The sequence below is a fragment of the Mytilus trossulus genome, chromosome 1, assembly GCF_036588685.1.
Source record: "Mytilus trossulus isolate FHL-02 chromosome 1, PNRI_Mtr1.1.1.hap1, whole genome shotgun sequence".
NCBI classification, from domain to species: domain Eukaryota; kingdom Metazoa; phylum Mollusca; class Bivalvia; order Mytilida; family Mytilidae; genus Mytilus; species Mytilus trossulus.
This window is the reverse complement of record NC_086373.1, coordinates 105,121,309-105,141,735: the sequence shown is the minus strand read 5'-3', so window position 1 is coordinate 105,141,735 and position 20,427 is coordinate 105,121,309. Positions and strand designations below refer to the sequence as shown.

General features: G+C 31.4%; 1 protein-coding gene across 1 annotated transcript; it reads left to right on the top strand.

The window, feature by feature from the left end:
* Positions 1–10,484: 10,484 nt before the first annotated feature.
* On the top strand, positions 10,485–18,292 carry LOC134695527 (membrane progestin receptor beta-like). Its single transcript, XM_063556810.1, has 2 exons — positions 10,485–10,590; positions 12,631–18,292. Exon 2 carries the CDS (start codon positions 12,639–12,641, stop codon positions 13,644–13,646), a length of 1,008 nt encoding a protein of 335 aa, XP_063412880.1. The 5' UTR covers positions 10,485–10,590; positions 12,631–12,638; the 3' UTR covers positions 13,647–18,292.
* The last annotated feature ends 2,135 nt before the right edge of the window (positions 18,293–20,427 follow it).

Below are 20,427 nucleotides of genomic sequence, written 5' to 3'. Positions count from 1 at the left end.
GTCCGGTAACTTGGCCAACCAACCAAGATGGCGGCCATGGCTAAAAATAGAACATGGGGGTAAAATGCAGTTTTTGGCTTATAACCTAAAAAACAAAGCATTAAGAGCAAATCTGACAGAGGTTAAATTGTTGATCAGGTCAAGATCTATCTGCCCTGGAATTTTCAGATGAATTGGATCATCGGTTGTTAGGTTGCTGCCCCTAAATTGGTAATTTTGAGGAAATTTTGCTGTTTTTTTGTTATTATCTTGAATATTATTATAGATAGAGATAAACTGTAAACAGCAATAATGTACAGTAAAGTAAGATCTAAAAATAAGTCAACATGACCAAAATAGTCAATTGACCCCCTGAGGAGTTATTGCCCTTCATAGTCATTTTTTAACAATTTTCACAAAATTTGTAGATTTTCACTAACATTTTCCACAGAAACTACTGTTATAGATAGAGATAATTGAAAGCAGCAAAAATGTTAAGTAAAGTAAGATCTTCAAACACATCAACATCACCAAAACACAATTTTTTCATGAATTCATTTGTGTACAATGTTTAATATTAACATAGACCAAGGTGAGCGACACAGGCTCTTTAGAGCCTCTAGTTTTCTGATTCAGATATATATATCTTAGTGATTATTGTTCATGCATTGTGCTATTTTTAGATGGTTAAAAATTGATATAATTAATTTAATAAATGGTTTTCTACCAATATCAGCTTATACTCAATTTATTTATGGAGCATTTTAAAAACTTAACAAATGTTGTTCATTTATAAATAAATACATTGAATTCAATGGTAGTGTCGATACTTACTCCAAATGATCAGGATTTAACCTATGCAGTCATATAAAACTTTGCCCCACATTTCATTGCTCTAAGCACAGATCTGATAAGTCTAACCCTTTCCAACTGAGTTTTGAACCATGAACCATGAGTTAGGCAAGGTTGAGTGCCTGTCCTAAGTTATGAGCCTGTAATTCAGTGGTTGTCATTTTTTGCTTCATATCATACAAATGTATTTATTTTTGTTTTTTGTTGTGTAATAAGCCAGACTTTTGATATTATTGTTATGCCCCATCTACGATAGTTTATAATTTTAATGCCAAATTATAGTTTTGACCCCAATTTTATGGTCCACTGAACATAGAAAATGATAGTGTGAAGTTCAGGTTAAAGTTTTTGGTCAAGGCAGTTTTTGATGAAGTTAAAGTCCAATCAACTTGAAACTTAGTACACATGTTTCCTAAGATATGATCTTTCTAATTTTAATTCAAAATTAAAGTTTTGACCCCAACTTCACCATCTACTGAACATAGAAAATGATAGTGCGAGTGGGGCATCCGTGTACTATGGACACATTCTTGTTTAAATTATTTTACATTTTGTCATGTTAGGGCCTTTTATAGCTTGTCAATATCCCTAATGTGCCTCTAGTTGAGGAACATGCGCCTCTAGTTGAGGAACTCAAAAGTTATGCGTTAGCACAAAATCTTTATGTTGTGATATAGGACATGTTAACAAGTGACTGAGCTTAACCATTTATATTGATTTGGAAAGAAAGGACTATTGAATAATTGTGCAAAAACTATGGATTTATTCAATGTATTCAAAGTATGAAATTTTCAAAAAAATTATTGTGTGAAAAAAAAGATTTTTTTACCACAAGGAGCTCAACATGAAAGGATTTCCAGGATGTGTTTTTTTTATGGAAAAATGAATCACACTTGGTTTCCTGAAGATTAAACCACAGATGTGTAAAATGTCTCAGCTTCAAAACGAGCCATCACACATATCCAAGTTTTGGATATGGTCTGAGCTACCTAAGAAAATGTTACCACTACTGCCTATGGAAAATCAATTATGCATGCATACTGAATTGGATTTTTGAAGGCCCTTACTGTGACCTATAGTTGTAGGCATCTACGTCATTTGGTTTCTGGTGGATAGAATGTGTCTGGGTAGAGTGACATGTCTTCCTGTAAATTTTAACCTTGTGAACTAGCAGATTTAAAATCCAACTCAGCATGTCATCCTAGTACAAAGAAGGATTGGTATGATGGCCAAGGAGACAAATCTCCACCAGAAACCAAATGATGAAGAAGTTGTTTTGAAAATTAAAATGATAATGGACAGACACTGTAAGGCTTGCAACGTCATTGTTTATCTTTAAAATGATAAAAGGTAAACAGAAACAATTTACTATAAAGAGCAAAAATGATCAGCTATACAAGACCTACATAAATACTTATAATTTGCTAAAACCTTCATAATCTTGTACACCATCATTAAAAACATTAATGTATAGGGAGAATCTTTAAACAATAAATAAAATATAAAAAAAGATGTGGTTTGATTGTCAATGAGAAAACTCTTCTCAAGAGACCAAATGACACAGAAATTAACAATTACAAATTACAAATTACAAATAAAATAAAATATAAAAAAGAAGATGTGGTATGATTGATTTGTCAATGTATATATCTTTATTACTAAAGTCTACATAAACTATAGGTATACAATTATATCAACATCAATAATACATATGCATACATAGACTATGTGACAGCAGAAGTTGTTGTAGTTATAAACAAACATTATTTTAACATTTCAGATCTAAGCTTAAAAGATCTTAATATAAATTTACCTAAATTACACAACTCTTTTACATTGTTAGTACTCATCAGTCTAATGAATTTGTACATCAACGTTTTTTTCCTTCAAAATGGCTTAATATAAATTGTACTAAAACCTTGAAGACGTGGACATTTGAGGATGAAATGAAACTCATCCTCTATATCATTTTTACAAAAAGTACATGTTCTATTATTTCTTGTAATACATGTACCATAAAATCTTCCATTTTTATAGCTAAGCTGTAATCTAATTTTTGATACATTTAAGACAACTATTCACAAGAGACCAATTGTTAAGGTTTATGTACCCTTCTGTAGCCATTTTTGTACAAATTTTCAAAACCTCAATTGTATCAAAACTACATATATAATGAATAATAGAGATAGGCCATTTAGTACATATTCCAAGGGGAAACTTGATGCAAAGCATTATTTTTTTACTGTTTCATTGAATTTGATAGAAAGAGAGTACTTTGTGGCAAATAAATCAAGATTTTTATAGAAAATCCACAGCCTTTTATCAGAGATTTATGTTATACAATTTGAAACATAAATTACTCACTTGATTTTCTATGATGTGCTAGTGTTTATTTTTTACAAAAAGTTCTAAGCAACCTGTAAATTCCAAAACACCTCTTGCTGAGTCACTAAAGTCGAGCACACCCTAAAAGGTGTACTTGATTTTGGCCATATTTATATTTGTTTTAACCAATAACTACATTTATAAACTTGTTTTAAGGAAATCAATGCTAGCACTGCATGCAATAATCCTATATTTATCAGTCACCAAATTGTCAAATATGAAAGTACAAGGATAAAGGCTGTGGATTTTCTATAAAAATCTTGATTTATTTGCCACAAAGTACTCTTAGCATCAAGTTTCCCCTTGGAATATGTACAAAATGGCCTATCTCCATTTTTCATTATATTTGTAGTTTTGATACAATTGAAGTTTGAAAAGTTCGTACAAAAATGGCTACAGAAGGGTACATAAACCTGACACAGGAATTAACAACTATAGGTCTCTGTACGGTCAACAATGAGCATAGTCCATAAGGCAATGTCAGCTATAAAAGGTCCAGAAATGACAAATACAAAACAATTCAAAGGAAAAAACTAACAGCCTTTAAATTTATTTACAAAAAATGAATGAAAAACAAATATGTAACCAGGGACTTTTTATACTAAGTTAGTATAGAAAGTCCATGATGTTACACAGCAACAAACAACAGCCAATGAATTATATCAGATTTAAAAAAAAAAGATGTGGTCCAAATGGACACTGGTGTACTGTACAATACAAAAACAAAACGAACTGTAAAATCAATATGGCTAGAACGCAATTCCGGAAATTAAACGTCGCCGTATCCGAGTATGACTGTTACTGTTACTGGTAATTTCCTCCTCTCTCAGGAGCACTCCCAAAGGGATACATAAATTTTAAAGTATAGTCTAAGAAAGGATATATATATTTACAACTTACGTTAAACTGTACAGTTTCCCACCACCCTTGGCTATTGCGTATACTAAAAGCATTGTTCATTTGGCATACTTTAAGTCTATTTACACACTGTCTATAATATTACTTCTTATGTTTCATCTTTTAGGAGATAAGTTCTCCTCACATGTAGTCCATAACATAATGTCCTTGTTATTTGTTCAATATCAGTATAGTTGTCCTTTTTTAAGCGAATAGATGTTCTCACACTTTCACATGTAGAGTCAAGAATAAGTTTCATTAGTTGTCTATTATCAAGATCTTCGTATGTTCCTTTTTTAATGTTTTCTATATAGCATTTTAGAGTGTTCAAGTGATTTCTTCGTACATCCTCTAATCTATCACATATCAATAAAAAATGTTCTAAATCTTCTGTATCATTTTGGCACATTTTACATTTTGCTGTTTCTTTATTATTACTAAACTTGGCTTTATTAACTTGTAAAGTATAAGTTCCTGTAAGCAGTCTGGCTTTTACTTCAGCTTTTTTCACCTCAATATGACAGTTTGGTACAGATTTCCATATCTGATGAGCATTTCCTATAGCATATGACTGAATATTTAGTAGTTTCAAGGTTGACTTCTGTTGTTTCTCTTCTTGCCACTTAACATCCCAGTAGTGTATTATATGTTTCTTTACTGTTTTTTTCCATTTCAGAGTATCTAATTCCTTCTCTAATAATGTTTCGATTTCTGGTAAACCATATTTCTCTAATCTCTGAATAACCTTAATAATGTAACTTTGTCCATTGCGTTTTGCCATACTTAATTGTCTTTCTAAAATTTTGAATTCTAAAGTTTCTTTGTTGTGAAGGAGATTTCCTAGAAATGTTAATATCAGTCGGTCTACTACAACCTCGACTGGCTCCACTCCTAGAAGTGAGTAAGTGGCAATATTTGCTGTCCTGTCTGGAAGACCCTGAATTTGTCTACATACTTTCAACTGTAGTCGCTCTAATTTCAGGATATCTGACTCAGTGAAATTCATTACTTCTATTCCATATAATGCTCGTGGTATGACATATGTTTTCCATATTTTATAGGCTACTATTGGAGACATGCCTTTCCTTGCATGTAGTCCAGGTCCAAGTAAAGCATACAGAGTTTTCCTTGCTAGTTTTAGTCGATCTTCAGTGTTCAGCTTGTTTTTACTATTTCGTATTAGTCCTAGATGTTTTGTTTCACTCTTTTGGGTTATCTCATCTTTTCCAAGGTATACCGAAAAGTTACTTTGACATTTAGTGATCGGTACCAAATCTGACTTGTCTGGGTTTATAGTTACTAGGTCTCTTTTTGTACAGTTTTCAACAATGTCTAATAATGCTTGTACTTCATGTTGGTTTTCTGCCAATACAGCTATGTCGTCAGCACACGTTGGGGCCATTACTTTTATGTTTCCTATTTCAGCTCCAATTTCAGATCTTTCTAATGCTTTCAGTATATTGTTATTATATCTCTTATATAACATTGTTGACAATTTTGCTCCTTGTCTTACACCTTGTGTTACTTTCACTTCACCTGAGAGACTATTATTCCATTTCACTTGTATAGACATATTTCTATATAGATTACGTAAAAGTATCCAAATTCCACCACAAATTCCGTCATGATATAAGTTATTAAAAAGTATCTCATGATTGAGTTTATCAAAGGCCTTTTGGGCGTCAAGGGTAAGTAGAAAAAGTTCTCTCAAAAGTTCCTTATAACAGTCTGCTGTTTGTGTAACAATAAACGCTGTATTTAGAGATGATGCCTTTTCTGTGAAACCACGTTGTAATTTACTTTGTTTTGGAAGTAGAGTTGGTTCAATTCTGTCTTTTAATATGCTTTCAAGTACAGTTGAAAAAGTATTCGTAACTGTTATACCCCTGTAATTTTCTGGGTACATCTTGTCTTTGCCGGTTTTTAATACTGGAGTAACTGTTCCAGATTTAATTTTTTCTGGCACATCTAGATTGTCAAAGATTAAATTGATGATAAATACTATAAATGGTATAATCTCTTCTGGTCCATACTTGAAATGCTCTGAGCTAATTCCATTAACGTCTGGTGACTTTCCTGTTTTCATCTTACAGATTGATGACTGGACCTCATCTACAGTTGCTCGTTCTATTGGTTGTAGATTTTCTTTTTCTATAGATTCAATGATTTCATTTTGGATCTTTACGAGGTTAAGTTTTTCTGCACCAGTCTCATTCTCAATGTTGTTATTAAAAAGTTCTGAGAAATAGTCCCTCCATCCATCTGAAATTTCCTCTGGGTTATCTAAGGCGTTTTTATTGAATACCATAATGTCAGGATTTGAAGTATCAGATCTTCGTTGGTTTTGAATTAATTTATGAAATAGTTTGTTATCACTTTGGCTTGATTTCATAATTTTTTCTGTAAGTGCTATTCTTTGCGAAGCATGTGCCCTACGTTGTGCACTCCTTAATCGTCTTTTTGCAGTTTGCATTTCATTCTTGAGTTCGTAATTTTGCGTATCTTGCTTCCACATGTAGAAGGCTTCTTTAGATTTTCGAGAAGCATTGTTTATATCTTGGTTCCAAATACTTTTGCCTTTTGTTGTAACAACTGTTTGTTTTCTATACTTTGGGATAGAAAGGTTTCCTGCATGATGTAGGATATTCTCTAAATTTTCGATTGCTTCTGAAGTTGTTTGAATTTCAGTTAGATCTATTTCTTTCAGTTTAGTTGTGATGGCTTCTTGGTATATTTGTTTATCACATTTTCTCCAATCAGGACGTTTAACTATTTTTGTTATTTGCCGTTGTTTTCTATTCAATGTTCCTACAACTTTCGCTATGACAATTGTGTGGTCAGAAACATTTAGAGGCTCCATGTCTGATATAGATACTGTGTACCTTATATTCTTCTCAGCTTTTTTGTGAAGAAAATAATCTATCTGTGATTTAGATATTTTATTATGGTTATAGAATGTTGGTTTAATTGGATAGTTGTGTACCATTTCCAATTCGTTGTTGGTTAAAAATTGTTTTAAAATCATATCTCTTGATCTATTGTCTCTATGCAATGACGCATTTAAATCTCCACAAAGCATTATTTGATATTTTTCCTGATATTTTTCAATTATCTCTTCCAGCTGAGCTAGCATATCTTTATATTTCTCATCACATTTTTCATTTCCTGATGGCATGTAAACATTTATCAAGCATATTGGGTGATCTTTCGTATTCACTGTTAGTACAATTATGCGTTCATTTCCATCTGGCATATATTTCACTGCATTGTCAATGTCTTTTCTCCAGAACGTAGCCACCCCCCCATAACCTCTTCCACATATAATATCTGAAGTGTCGATATTGTCATCAACTGATTTTGCCTCTACTTCATGCATATTACTGACAGCATTCAGGTAATGTTTCTCAGATGAATATAACCAATGTTCTTGAATACATAAAATTTCACATCTCTTTAGTACTTGTTTCAAATAAAGTTCATTTGACTTAGCATTTTGTATATTTAATGTACCTATAGTGATTTCCTTTTTTGCGGATGATTCGAGGTTGAGGCTCGGCCGTGCTCTAAAAAAGAAGTAGAATCTCTTTGTTCTTGATTTCCTGAGTTTGCATTATTTTCAGTTACTTTTACACTTTGAATGTTAGTGTTTTGCTCACTTTCACTTGAGTCTGAATGTTTCTGTTTGGGTCTATCACAGTTTGATTTCAACTTGTGTGTATTGTTTTTAAGAAGTTCTCTTGGATATTTTCCTGTCGGAATAACTCGTGGTTGTTGCGTTTTAAATTTCTCTAAATTTGGCAGTGTCATACTTTCTGGTGCTTTCATCTTACTTTGATTTAAAAATGTTGGTATCTGGTGGAAATCTCGTTTATTTTGCTGATGGTATTTTTGGTGGTCATTTTGTCGCACATTTCCAAAGTGATTTACCATAGGCATATTTGCTTGCTGTATACTACTATGTTGATTGTTCATTCTATAAGAATTCACTTGGTGCATGAGATTTTGTCCTTGAATATTACGTATTTCTTGTGGTTGTTGATATGGCCCTGGAAATCTCTGTGTCAATATTGGTCTCAATTGATATTGACCTTGCATGGGTACATGTGAATGTTGAAATGGAAATACCTTTGTTAATATAGGTCCCAACTGATTTTGTCCTGCAGCAGGCATTTGTGGCTGATTCATCATATAATGTTGGTTCTTGTTTTGAGTATTTTCTATATTTTGTACATATCTTTGTTGATTTATTAGTGGTTCTGTCTTGTGCTCAGTTATCAACGATTTATGATTTTGTAAGCTTGGCTGAGAATTGTTCACTAATTTTTCATTGTTATTTTTACATGCACATTTACTCTCATGTTGTTCATAGTTCGGTCTATTATCATGAAGTTTCATCATGTTTATTTCAGTTTTTAGATCTCTGATCTCAAGTTCATGCTTTAGTTTTATCTCATGAATGTCTAATTTGTGCTGGAATTCCATATTCATTGTTGTAAACTTGGCTGATATTGATTCTTCTAGCATTTGCACTTTAGTTTTTATGTCCTGTAAGGCAGAATTTTGCCATTGATGAATTTCATCTTTTTCTTTGCCTGTTGTTTGTTGTTTCCATTTACAGTGAATGAGGCTGATTGTATTTTCATAGTCCCTGTTTTGCTCCTCTAGCATGATAATTCTTGCTCTGCTAGCTGTGAGTTGTTGTTCTAATTCTATAGTTTCTTTCTTTTTCCCTTTTTTTGGCCTCGGTTTAAGGTTTATCGGGCTATGAGAAAGATGGTCGCTTACGTGAGTGGGTAAGTTTTCATTTAGTTCATCTGGCACCACTGTTTTCACTTTAGTTTCCTCTTCATTTATATCATTTACCAGTTGTTCTTGATTGTCTCGTTGATTATAGGATACATGTACTTCTGTTTTTGATTCATTTTCTTGTTGTTGATTGCTATTGTTTTTAGCTATGTGCACATTTTCTTCTTCTTCTTCTTCTTCAATATTGAATGTTATATTAAGAGGTGTGTTTGTTCCCTCTCGGTCGTTCTCTAGTTCAAACTGTATAAAACTCTCATTTATAAATATATCTTCTAAGTTTTCACACAATGGGCAAGTATATGTCAGGTTGGTGTCTTCAGATTGTTTTTCAAATTCTTCTTCAGTGAGATTACTGCATTCTTTATGTAACCACATACAACATTTTGTACATTCAACAGAGTCCTCATTGTTGACATCATAAAAACATGCTGGACATTTGATATGATTAATTTGTGGGTCAATATTTTCTTGTTCACTTTGTGTTTTATTAGTTTCAATTTCAGGCGTAGTAATGTTCTTTCTTCTACCTATTATTTGTAACTTGTTTGGGTTTTCACATTTTAAATCATTATCTTCTGTATTATGGTTCTTACTACTATATTCAGTCACTGCCTGATTTGAAAGTACAAGCTCGCATATTTCTATTATCTTTTCATTGATTTGTTTCACATTTGCCATATCTATAGTCTTTATGATTTCTGGGAGGTCTTCACAAATAAATTGCTGGTATTGACGCCCATTGATATCCATTCTACTAGTAGTATTGAACATGTTGATTCTAAACCATTGTCTACATTTAATATTCATATTTTCTTTCTGTCTAATTGAAAACGATTCCTCTACTATTGCTTTTCCAATTGTCTTATTGCTAGTTTTACTAGATTTGACAGTTTTAATGTATGTTTTATTCTGATGTTCATCATAATATTTGATTATAGCCCTTTTATATACTTCATATGCAGCTGGTGTAAACGACATCACCAAAGTACCTCTTTTAAGTTCGATTTCAACATCAAAATCTCTTTTCGCAGCATCTATCTTTTTAAGTAATGCTGTTCTTTCATTAAGTTTATATTTCATCGATGTTTCATTTCTACTGGGTGTGAATATCTCTTTGCGTACAATCGTTCTGTTTGTCTTCCGCACAGTAATGGGAGACGCCATATTTAAAAGTTTGACACTTCCGGTTTTGTATTTTAAAAGTTACTTCTCAATAAATATATATTTTTTAGTGCGCTATTTACGAAGTGCTCATCAATAAAAGTTTTTAAAAACGATAAATGTCAAATATATACACTAAAAGCGAACACACAGGATTATCTACAGGTTTAGGATAAAAGCACCGGTAAAAATTGTTCAACCATGACGCATTTAAAACCTTAAAATGTCATTTGTTGCAGGAGGTTAAAACTCTAAAATGCACTACGAAGCGTGAGAAAGTGTGTAGGGTGAAACTGTACAGTTTTTTGTAAAACCTTTTGTGCTTTAAAACAACTAAAACTCTAAAAATATTGGGAGTGCTGTGCAGGTGAACCTTCTATTCCGCCATCTTTTTTTTCGTATGACGCAATATTACAACACATTTTATTTTCCTGTTGCCAAAGCTAGGCGAATGCGGAAGGCTTTCAAGTGAAGCCCGGGAGTATTGCAATATTTTACGATTGCAGTAAGGTAAATTGATTCACTATAACCTTACAATATAAAAAGACAAGATGTGAATCTTTTGTACCAAATAAGAACAAGGTTCCATCGACTTCTTGTATAACAATACTAACATCCACCCGGCTTAATTCCCTTATACTAATATAGTGTGTGATAGCATTGTGTGAGGGAATTCGATGTTTGCTGTACCACTGATCACTCCAGTGCAATTTATGACAATACCACTGCATCAATCAGAAATATTTTTTTTGCAGTGTGTTGTGCCAAAGCGCTACACAGTGTTTTAAGAAATGATTTTGCTTTGTTGTCGCGTATTATTTGTGAAACATTCAATGTTTTAAAAAGGCGAATTTTTTGTATAAAGTCAATGAATATGTTGACTTTTGAAGGCCAAACTTTCTACAGCCTTAAATACGCTAATAAAAGATCTAAAAGACAAGCTCTTGCCGCTAGAGTCCAAATAACTATGACTTCTGGAAGGGCAAGGCTTTTTAAAATGTTAGCTTTGACACCTTCCTGCGATGTTAGACGTCATAATTATTTAGACTAGCTCGGGATGTGCAGTCTGGGCCTTCTGTGATATGTAGGTTTGGCTACAGTGTTGAGGGTCTCAGTTTTGATACTGACTGGGCACTGGAAATTTCAATTCATCAGAAGGGTGATTTTTATCCTCCCAAACACCTTTGGTACCCAGACTGGAGCTTCAACTAGAATGCATACATGTACCTGCCAACCTCTATAAACTTGAAGAGGGAGATCTACCCCTCAGCTATGACAGCTGAGTCTGACAATACTTTCAAGTTAAATATATGACCTGTTTATGTAGTTATCAACAAAGCACCAATAAATTTAATAAATACACTTTATCCTCAATCCACGGTTATAACCTACACAAGGTGTGATTTATGTTAGCTTTTTCAATACACATGTACCTCTGAGTCTTATAACTCATTATAACAGTCAGTCCATATATTTATTTTGTTGAGAGTCTCACACACTAAGCATGTTTTCAAACATATTGCAGACCACCAGAAGAATCAAAAAGTTAATTGAACATGATGTGCAAAAAGACTCATCGCCAAGTGAACTTGGTCTTTAAAATTGAAAATCTTTCATTCAACTGAGCCTGACTTATATATATATCAATTTGCAGTTATTATTTCTTCTTTTTTTACACGACAGTTTGCTTCAGACAAAGACCTCTATCTTGTGAAGTTGACATACATTGAAGGAGAACTGAATTTCAATTACTTATTTATCAAACATAAAAACTTCTGTCCAAAGTTTATAAATTATAAAAATAAGTGCTGATTGTTTATTTATTTCTATTGAAAGTAATGAAAAGCAAGAGAATTATAAATGCAGGTAATTTCAGGTCAAAATTTCTTTGTAAAATTACCATAAATATGTTAGTGACACACAGGGGTTGAAATTAGCGCTGGTCCGATAGTCAGGGACCAGTTGAATGTGCATCAGACCAGTAGATTTTGTCAGCTGGACCACCAGCGATCTGAGTAGAAATTTGTTGATAAAAATCAGATTGCATCACAATCTCCGTTTGTTTACAAAACACTTTACCTGAGAAATTAATTACACAGTACTGGGGGGTATTACAATTGATCAAGTAAACTAATATCTCGGGTGAGCGTCCTTCACAACAATATAAAATGTGGAAATTTTTGGAAGGAGTTAAAGCGCTAGTCAAAAAAATAAACTTAAGTGAAAATCAAAAGGAAGATCGAAATAAAGTATATATGAAATTGACAAAAGGAAACGCTAATACCAAAAATCATGGGAAAAGATCAGGAATGGTTAAATTATATAGCAGATCGGAATTTAATGAACTGTACTGAATCAAGACTAGCCCTTTGTTCCTGTCTAACTTATGTAAACGAAAGCATCAAAATAAAATTAAACATCTATCATTTATATTAGTGTTTGTCATATATTAAACAATCTAAATGATACAGTATTCTTTTCTTTCAATGTCACATTCAGTGGATTTTTTTAAGAGAAATTCCTAAAATGATATTTTATTTTATTTTGTAGTCCAAACAATGCCCATCCATAGATTGACCAAAGGTCTGAAGCCAACCACAACAAAACATGAAGTACCATTACTGTACCATGAACCCCATGTAGAGACAGGATTCAGACATATACACCAGCCATGGAGTTACTATGCTTGTAGCTTATTTCAAAAACACAATGAATGTATGAATGTTTGGACACATTTGATTGGGGTTCTCCTTACAATCTCCCGGGTGATAGGCTTTGCTATTGAGTTTGGTGTTACAGATCCAAAGAAATGGTCACTGTATGCAGGTCTATTCACTATGACCGTGATGTACATGTGCAGTACATTTGCACATTGTTTCTCGAACAAATCCGAGCTGGTCCATTACACAGGATTTATGATTGACTATGCAGGAATTGGTCTGTTTGGTTTCGGTAGTGTGATGCTACATTACAGTTACTGTATCAAGAATAGCATGAAAGGTGGCATGATTGATACCTATGCCATTCCTATAGGAATATTCCTAGGATGGTTGGTGACATTCTGTAATAGTGTCTCAAAGGTCCGTTACACAAGACCTTATCCCTTTACCAGAAAACTGTGGCAGTTAATACCAGTGGCCAGTATTTACACCTTCTTAATATTGCCAATACTACATAGAATCTACTTATATTTCTTTCTAAATGAACCAGATTCTAGTATACATGACCATATACAGCAGATAATTTGGTTCATGTTTGCCGGGTTTTTCTTTGGATCAGATATACCACAACGATTCTTCCCAGGGAAGTTTGACTTTTTAGGTCACAGCCACCAGATTTTTCATATATGTATACTATTTGTAACCTTGAATCAGTTGGATGCTGTATATGTAGATTTACATGAAATGGATATGAGTCCATACCATGCCACTTTTATGGGTTCTTTTGGAGCAGTTTTACTAGTCTTACTTGGTAATATTATAATAGTTTTGGGCTTTCATATGTATGTTAGATTTAAGATTTTACCTGAAAGACACCAGCTTCATCATAATGGTAAACAGCATTAGATATACATGATATAGCAATATGTAAACTCTGTTTCCTTTACGACATTATTTTTTCATTTCAATGAAGTACAGTGTGTGAACTGTAGCTTTGTTGGTCCCTTATTGATTTACTAAATGTGCAATTCATAAATATTCACCATTCTCTTATACATTTTGTTTAGAGCAGTGGAATGTATTTGAGGGGAAATTTTAAGGAGTAACAGGGGAGTTTTCTACAAATGCCTTTTGTTGAATATATATTGTTTTTTGTTTCATTAATTATCTTATTTTTAAAGTTATTTTTCATTTTACATCACAGAATTCTGAAATTTCTGTTTACTATTTCTGTTTTTTTTTCAATTGTCTTATAGTTAAAATATGTTTTATCAACTTAAAAAAAGGGATAAAGACCAAGAGACTAACTATCTGTCCCATACTGGAAACTGTATATGTTTGTAATCCTGCTTGATTGTTTTCTGTCCTTATGTCAAAAATATACAAATTACAACAAAAAAAAATATCTGTCCAACTTCTGGCTGTTCAAAATTTCCCCGATACATGTATAAGAAACTCAAATCCAAGTCAATATACAATTTTGTTATTATTATTTTTTTTTAGCTCTTTGATGAGCAAACAAGGGACCATTAGAGTTGACGTTCTTCTTCTAGATGAATTATTGTTTTGTTATTGTTAAAGGTATGCTTTGTGATATGTTTATTCATTGTATTACGTTATCTTTTATTGAGAGTACATTATATCAGAATTTATTCTCAAAACAAAATAGTTTTGTATAAAGGACTATAACAACTGTACACCACTACACAAATTCACATTTTACAAAATGTGGTTTAATAAATTTGAAAAAATAAAACAATTTGAAACAATTAACAATGTAAAGTAGAAGCATGTTCATGAATTCCCCTTTTCCTGTAGTACTAGACATTTTATTGTTTTCCATCTGTTTATAAGGATTATAAATCAATTGAGTTTTTTAATTATTTCAACGATTCACTTGTACAGTTGACTCATTTTTCAGACAAAACATAAATATGAGCATATTGTATATTTGCAATGTATAAAGTATTGTAATGTTATTTTTACTGTCAAGCTTTTTGAACCACTGTTTTTCCTTTAAAAAAGTAGGTTTACAAACAGATGAAATAGATTTGGATTTTTTTTTTATCTTGTCAAAATTCTACAAATTTTACTAAGAAAAAGTTGTTACATGTAATTAAGGATTATGAAAAACTTACTTTTTTCTTCCCCATCATATTATGAATTATGACGTTTTGCATTATTTTTGTTGTAAATGGATTCAGTGAAAATCTTTAATTGCTTTTGGTACAAAACAGTTTAAATGGTAGATTGCATGTTTTAATTGTGTTACTCAGCCATTATTTGCAATACATGTAGTCAAAATTTCATTATAAATTCAAAATTTTTTGCAGTTAAAATGTCCAGACATTAATTGAAAACTCTTCAAAAGTTTCATTGTTAATCACTGTTATATCAAGGAAATGCTTACACTTAAATGTCATAATGTCATTCATGGTACCTTATTTTACCACCGTCTTATACTTGTTATAGTTTTGGGTCCAATGTATATATATGATCAGAATAGCAAGACTGTTGGTCATAACTTAAAATGGAAGAAATGTTAACCCACCTTCTCTTTTCTATAAATATTTATTGTTGATTTTTATAGAGTTTTATTTAATTATTTATTTATTGATATTGTTAAGCCAGTCAGTCTATGTTATTGTTAAGCCAGTCAATCTACTGTGGATTCTTTTATTTTAGTGGGTATCAATTTTGGCGGATGGATGAAAACTTACATTTTCCTTGATATTTGATTTTGTGGTTTAGCCAATCTCTGTATACAAGGCCTATCTTAAATATGTATTTCTTTGAACATTTGAATTCCTGGTTCATCTGTACCCACGAAACCCACAAAAATTGGTATATTACGAATAATAATGATTCCACAGTTTGTTATTCCTATAGACTGGCAGGACCAGTTTTGTTTTTCATGCTTACTATAACACATTATGATCTTTATGTTTTGTATTTATTTTGCTATCATCATTGACAGTGAACAATATTACAGGTACATTTTAGATGTTTATTTAGAACTTTATGCACATGAACAAATTATATAGTTGTCTCATAGGCAATCAATCATTCCTCGTCTCTTTATTTATTTATTTTTGTAAAACAAGGGTTTATTTCTCAGGAATATTTTATTTTTATGATAGAGAAATGAACTGTGTTCAAATTGTATCTGTTAAAATTGGTAGTTTGCATATATATTGAAGTCATTTACCAGCCTGAATTTACAATAACTTGGATGGCAAGGAATTCAGATAATTACACAACATCTTTAATGTATGGAATATTAAAAAATGCCAAAAAATTGGCAAATAAATAGATGCAATGCATTGAATAACAGTAAAAACTTTTGTATGAGACATCATCTAAGATAACTAACATAATCTAAAGACACCTTTCATTGCCATATCAGCAGTATTGATTGGGGTTCTTGAAGAAAGCTCATTTAACTAATTTGAATACTGAAACGATGCACCCTATAATCCTCTCTCACACTGCATTCAAGTCCTGGCGATTTTTGCCAACTTATAGTACTGTTAGTACTGTTATAGTACTGCTCATCTATTAATTTTTTTCATGGTTCAGTGGATACACATTGTTTGTAAAGTACTCTTACAATTTACCAAATATAGACATGATGCAATAGTTGACAAATGTTTAAATTGTGTCATGTCTTTAAATGAAATCCATCATATATTATTTGTTTAATTGTTTACTAATATTTTGTAAGGATAGTTTATGCTTAACCCAAGACTTACTTTTATTTATATACATGTAAAATTTTGTATATACATTTTATTTACATGTATATTATTGTATAACCTTTATTTATATATGAACAAGCATTCAAGTATTTATTCTTACTTTAAACATGTTAAACTGAATGAATTTTATTTCCCAGCGTATCTCATGAATGTAAACTTTGGTTTTTCCGTTTGAATGGTTTTACACTAGTAATTTTGAGGCCCTTTATAAGTTTATAGCTTGTTGTTCTGTGTGAGCCAAGGCTCAGTGCTGAAGGCCGTACATTGACCTTTAATGGTTTACTTTTTTAAATTGTTATTTGGATGGAGAGTTGTCTCATTGGCACTCACACCACATCTTCCTATATCTATTTGTATAGATATTTTGTTTTTTCCTGATGAACTCTGAAGAAAAGAATTTACCTAAGTAAACAATTCTCAGTACTTATATTGTAAACATTTCTTGAAATGTAATTAAAGTAACATAGATTTTACAGTTGTCAGAAAGCCACTTTGAAGTCATTTTCATTTTGCAATCTAAGGTTTTCATACATGTACATGTGTCATTGTTAAAGCAATTATGGACCATGACTCCTAAATGGCAGGAACAATCTTTGTTTTTTCATCAATCTGAAAAAATGGAATGCAACCAAAATTTTTTTCGTCAATAACAACATATTAAGATTTGATAGGCATTGGTTGAATGGTATTGCAAGGAAATGACATATAAAAGTGCACTTTCTTATTATTTTCTAATCAATCAAGAACCATAACTCTGTAAACTTAGGGAAACTTGAGGAAAACTGGATCATGATATGTGTTTTCTATGTGACCAAAGCTCTTAATAGGGTTTTTGAATTACAACAAATAATAATCAGTTTAAAAATGTCAAATTTGTATGATTTTTTAGTTTTGAAATAATTCTCAAATGTAACTATTGTACCTGAATATCTTCATATAATTACATGTACATTAATAGTACAAAATCTAATGCACCAGATGTGCAGTCATAATGTGGAAGTAGAAAAAAATAATTACCCAGACATACACCTTATATTTATGTTAAAATGACATTTTAGTGTAACCTTTGTGTTCATATCAAAGTGCATAATCAGAGAACTTTTTTTTATTTGTCAAAATATTACAAGATCTTAGTAATACATATCTAGGTCCCTTTTTGATACAAAAGGGGTCTATCTTTGACATGGTTCTTTGTAATTAAGGGTCCCAAAACAAAGACTTGATTAAGTTTGTCAACTAGATCAACAATTTTGTTTAAATGGTACACAAACAATATTTGATTATGTACTATCATAGTCCACAAAACTTTCTTAAACCATTTAAACCTTTAAAAGCCCAGTGGTAATTTTATCTTCAATGCTTGGAATTGGTTTTTTGAAGAGCAAAACACATCTTCAGTGTCATCAATGAACATCACAGAATATGAAGCTTGTTTATACTTACTTAACTGTTTAATGTATTGAATTTGATGTTATGTATGCTACATGTAGTATCATCAACACATAAAGTGATCCATCGAACATTATACATAAGATGAATTGCTCTACTAATAAAATCCTATTTAATGGTTTTTTTTTATGTACAAAGACAGAAAAAATTAATTGATTTGTTTTCTCATCACTTTTATTTCATTGTATAGTTGTCATTGTTATTCTCTTAACATTACTCTGTGGGTCTTTTTTTTCTACAAAAGTACCATATTTTCTACAAAATTACCATATTTTCTACAAAAGTACCGTAATTAATACGGGGCAGATCCAACCATTTTAAAAAGAGGGTTCCAACCCAAGATAAAGGGGGAAGGGGGTCCAACCATATGTCTGAGAAGTAACTTTCACACAAACTTTTTACTTAACTTATATTGAGAAGTCATTTAAAAAATGTTTTAAAGACAAAAAGTTTTGTAATACTGTTTACATTATCATTCACTTGGAATCATGCTTGAATGAGACCAAGGTTATGTTGATCAGAAACAAGCTTTAAAATTAAAGTATAGTTTTAGATTATTGTATACATAAAGCATTTACCAAGAACCAGTATTTAGATCTCTATATGTTGTTTTCTACAATTATCTGATATGTTGTTTTATAATTTTATAAACATGTATATATATATGGATGTAATAATTGTTACCTTATTTAATTGATTATAAATCAAGGTGTGATAATTGTTAACTTATTTAATTGACTATTGCTTGTTAATATTAACCTTATTTAAAATATGAAGTAATTGGATAGGTTTTTTTGCTAGTTGAAGACTTGAAATGATTTACTTGTGACCTTAGCGATGGAAGTTGTCTCAATATCAACCACTGATAGTTTCCATTGTTGGCTACACTCAGTTATGAAAATATATTTTGTTAGGCACTTCAAGAGTAGTATCTTGAATAGTATATACTGGGGGTTCATTTATCTAGTTTGACACCATTATTTTTGGATTGAGAGGAAACATTTTTATGATGATATTTAATTTAAATGTTTTGACAAGGTCTGCATAACAACCTTGATATATTTTATATTTCTATGAACATCTAATATAAATATAATATAAATTCGTGTTTCTATTTATGAGTGGTATTCCATGAATATATTTATCCACAGTATACATGTACAAGAATGTATTAGATTAAATGCAGCATGAGATGATGACTGGCTAAATATTCTTGTAAAAAAAATGTCAAACTTTAACTATATAGGGTAAATCAGGACAAAGTGACACAATTATATCATGTTTTCAATCTTTTTCATAATCCATTGTTAATCGTAATATATTTAAGATTGAGAAACCTTACCCAAACTACTTGTATCCTGTAATAAGGAATAGAAAAGAGAATGTGTCAAAGAGACAACAACCCTGCCAAAGAGTAAAAAATACAGGCAAAGGCCACCATAGGGTCTTTAACACAATGAGAAAATCCTGCTCCTGTAGACTGACTTCAGTTGTCACAAGGTTTTTATTTTTGAGCTAATATTTTGATTGAGATAAAATCACTATAAAACCTTTTAAATATATTTTGAGATTTAAGAAGATCAGAATAAAGGACAAGAAAATAGAAATTAACAGTAGCAAGATGGCAGTCTGCAGGAAGACATGTCACCCAAACATTATTCTGAATGAGCTCATCAGTTTTTTCTTCCCCATCATATTATGAATTATGACGTTTTGCATTATTTTTGTTGTAAATGGATTCAGTGAAAATCTTTAATTGCTTTTGGTACAAAACAGTTTAAATGGTAGATTGCATGTTTTAATTGTGTTACTCAGCCATTATTTGCAATACATGTAGTCAAAATTTCATTATAAATTCAAAATTTTTTGCAGTTAAAATGTCCAGACATTAATTGAAAACTCTTCAAAAGTTTCATTGTTAATCACTGTTATATCAAGGAAATGCTTACACTTAAATGTCATAATGTCATTCATGGTACCTTATTTTACCACCGTCTTATACTTGTTATAGTTTTGGGTCCAATGTATATATATGATCAGAATAGCAAGACTGTTGGTCATAACTTAAAATGGAAGAAATGTTAACCCACCTTCTCTTTTCTATAAATATTTATTGTTGATTTTTATAGAGTTTTATTTAATTATTTATTTATTGATATTGTTAAGCCAGTCAGTCTATGTTATTGTTAAGCCAGTCAATCTACTGTGGATTCTTTTATTTTAGTGGGTATCAATTTTGGCGGATGGATGAAAACTTACATTTTCCTTGATATTTGATTTTGTGGTTTAGCCAATCTCTGTATACAAGGCCTATCTTAAATATGTATTTCTTTGAACATTTGAATTCCTGGTTCATCTGTACCCACGAAACCCACAAAAATTGGTATATTACGAATAATAATGATTCCACAGTTTGTTATTCCTATAGACTGGCAGGACCAGTTTTGTTTTTCATGCTTACTATAACACATTATGATCTT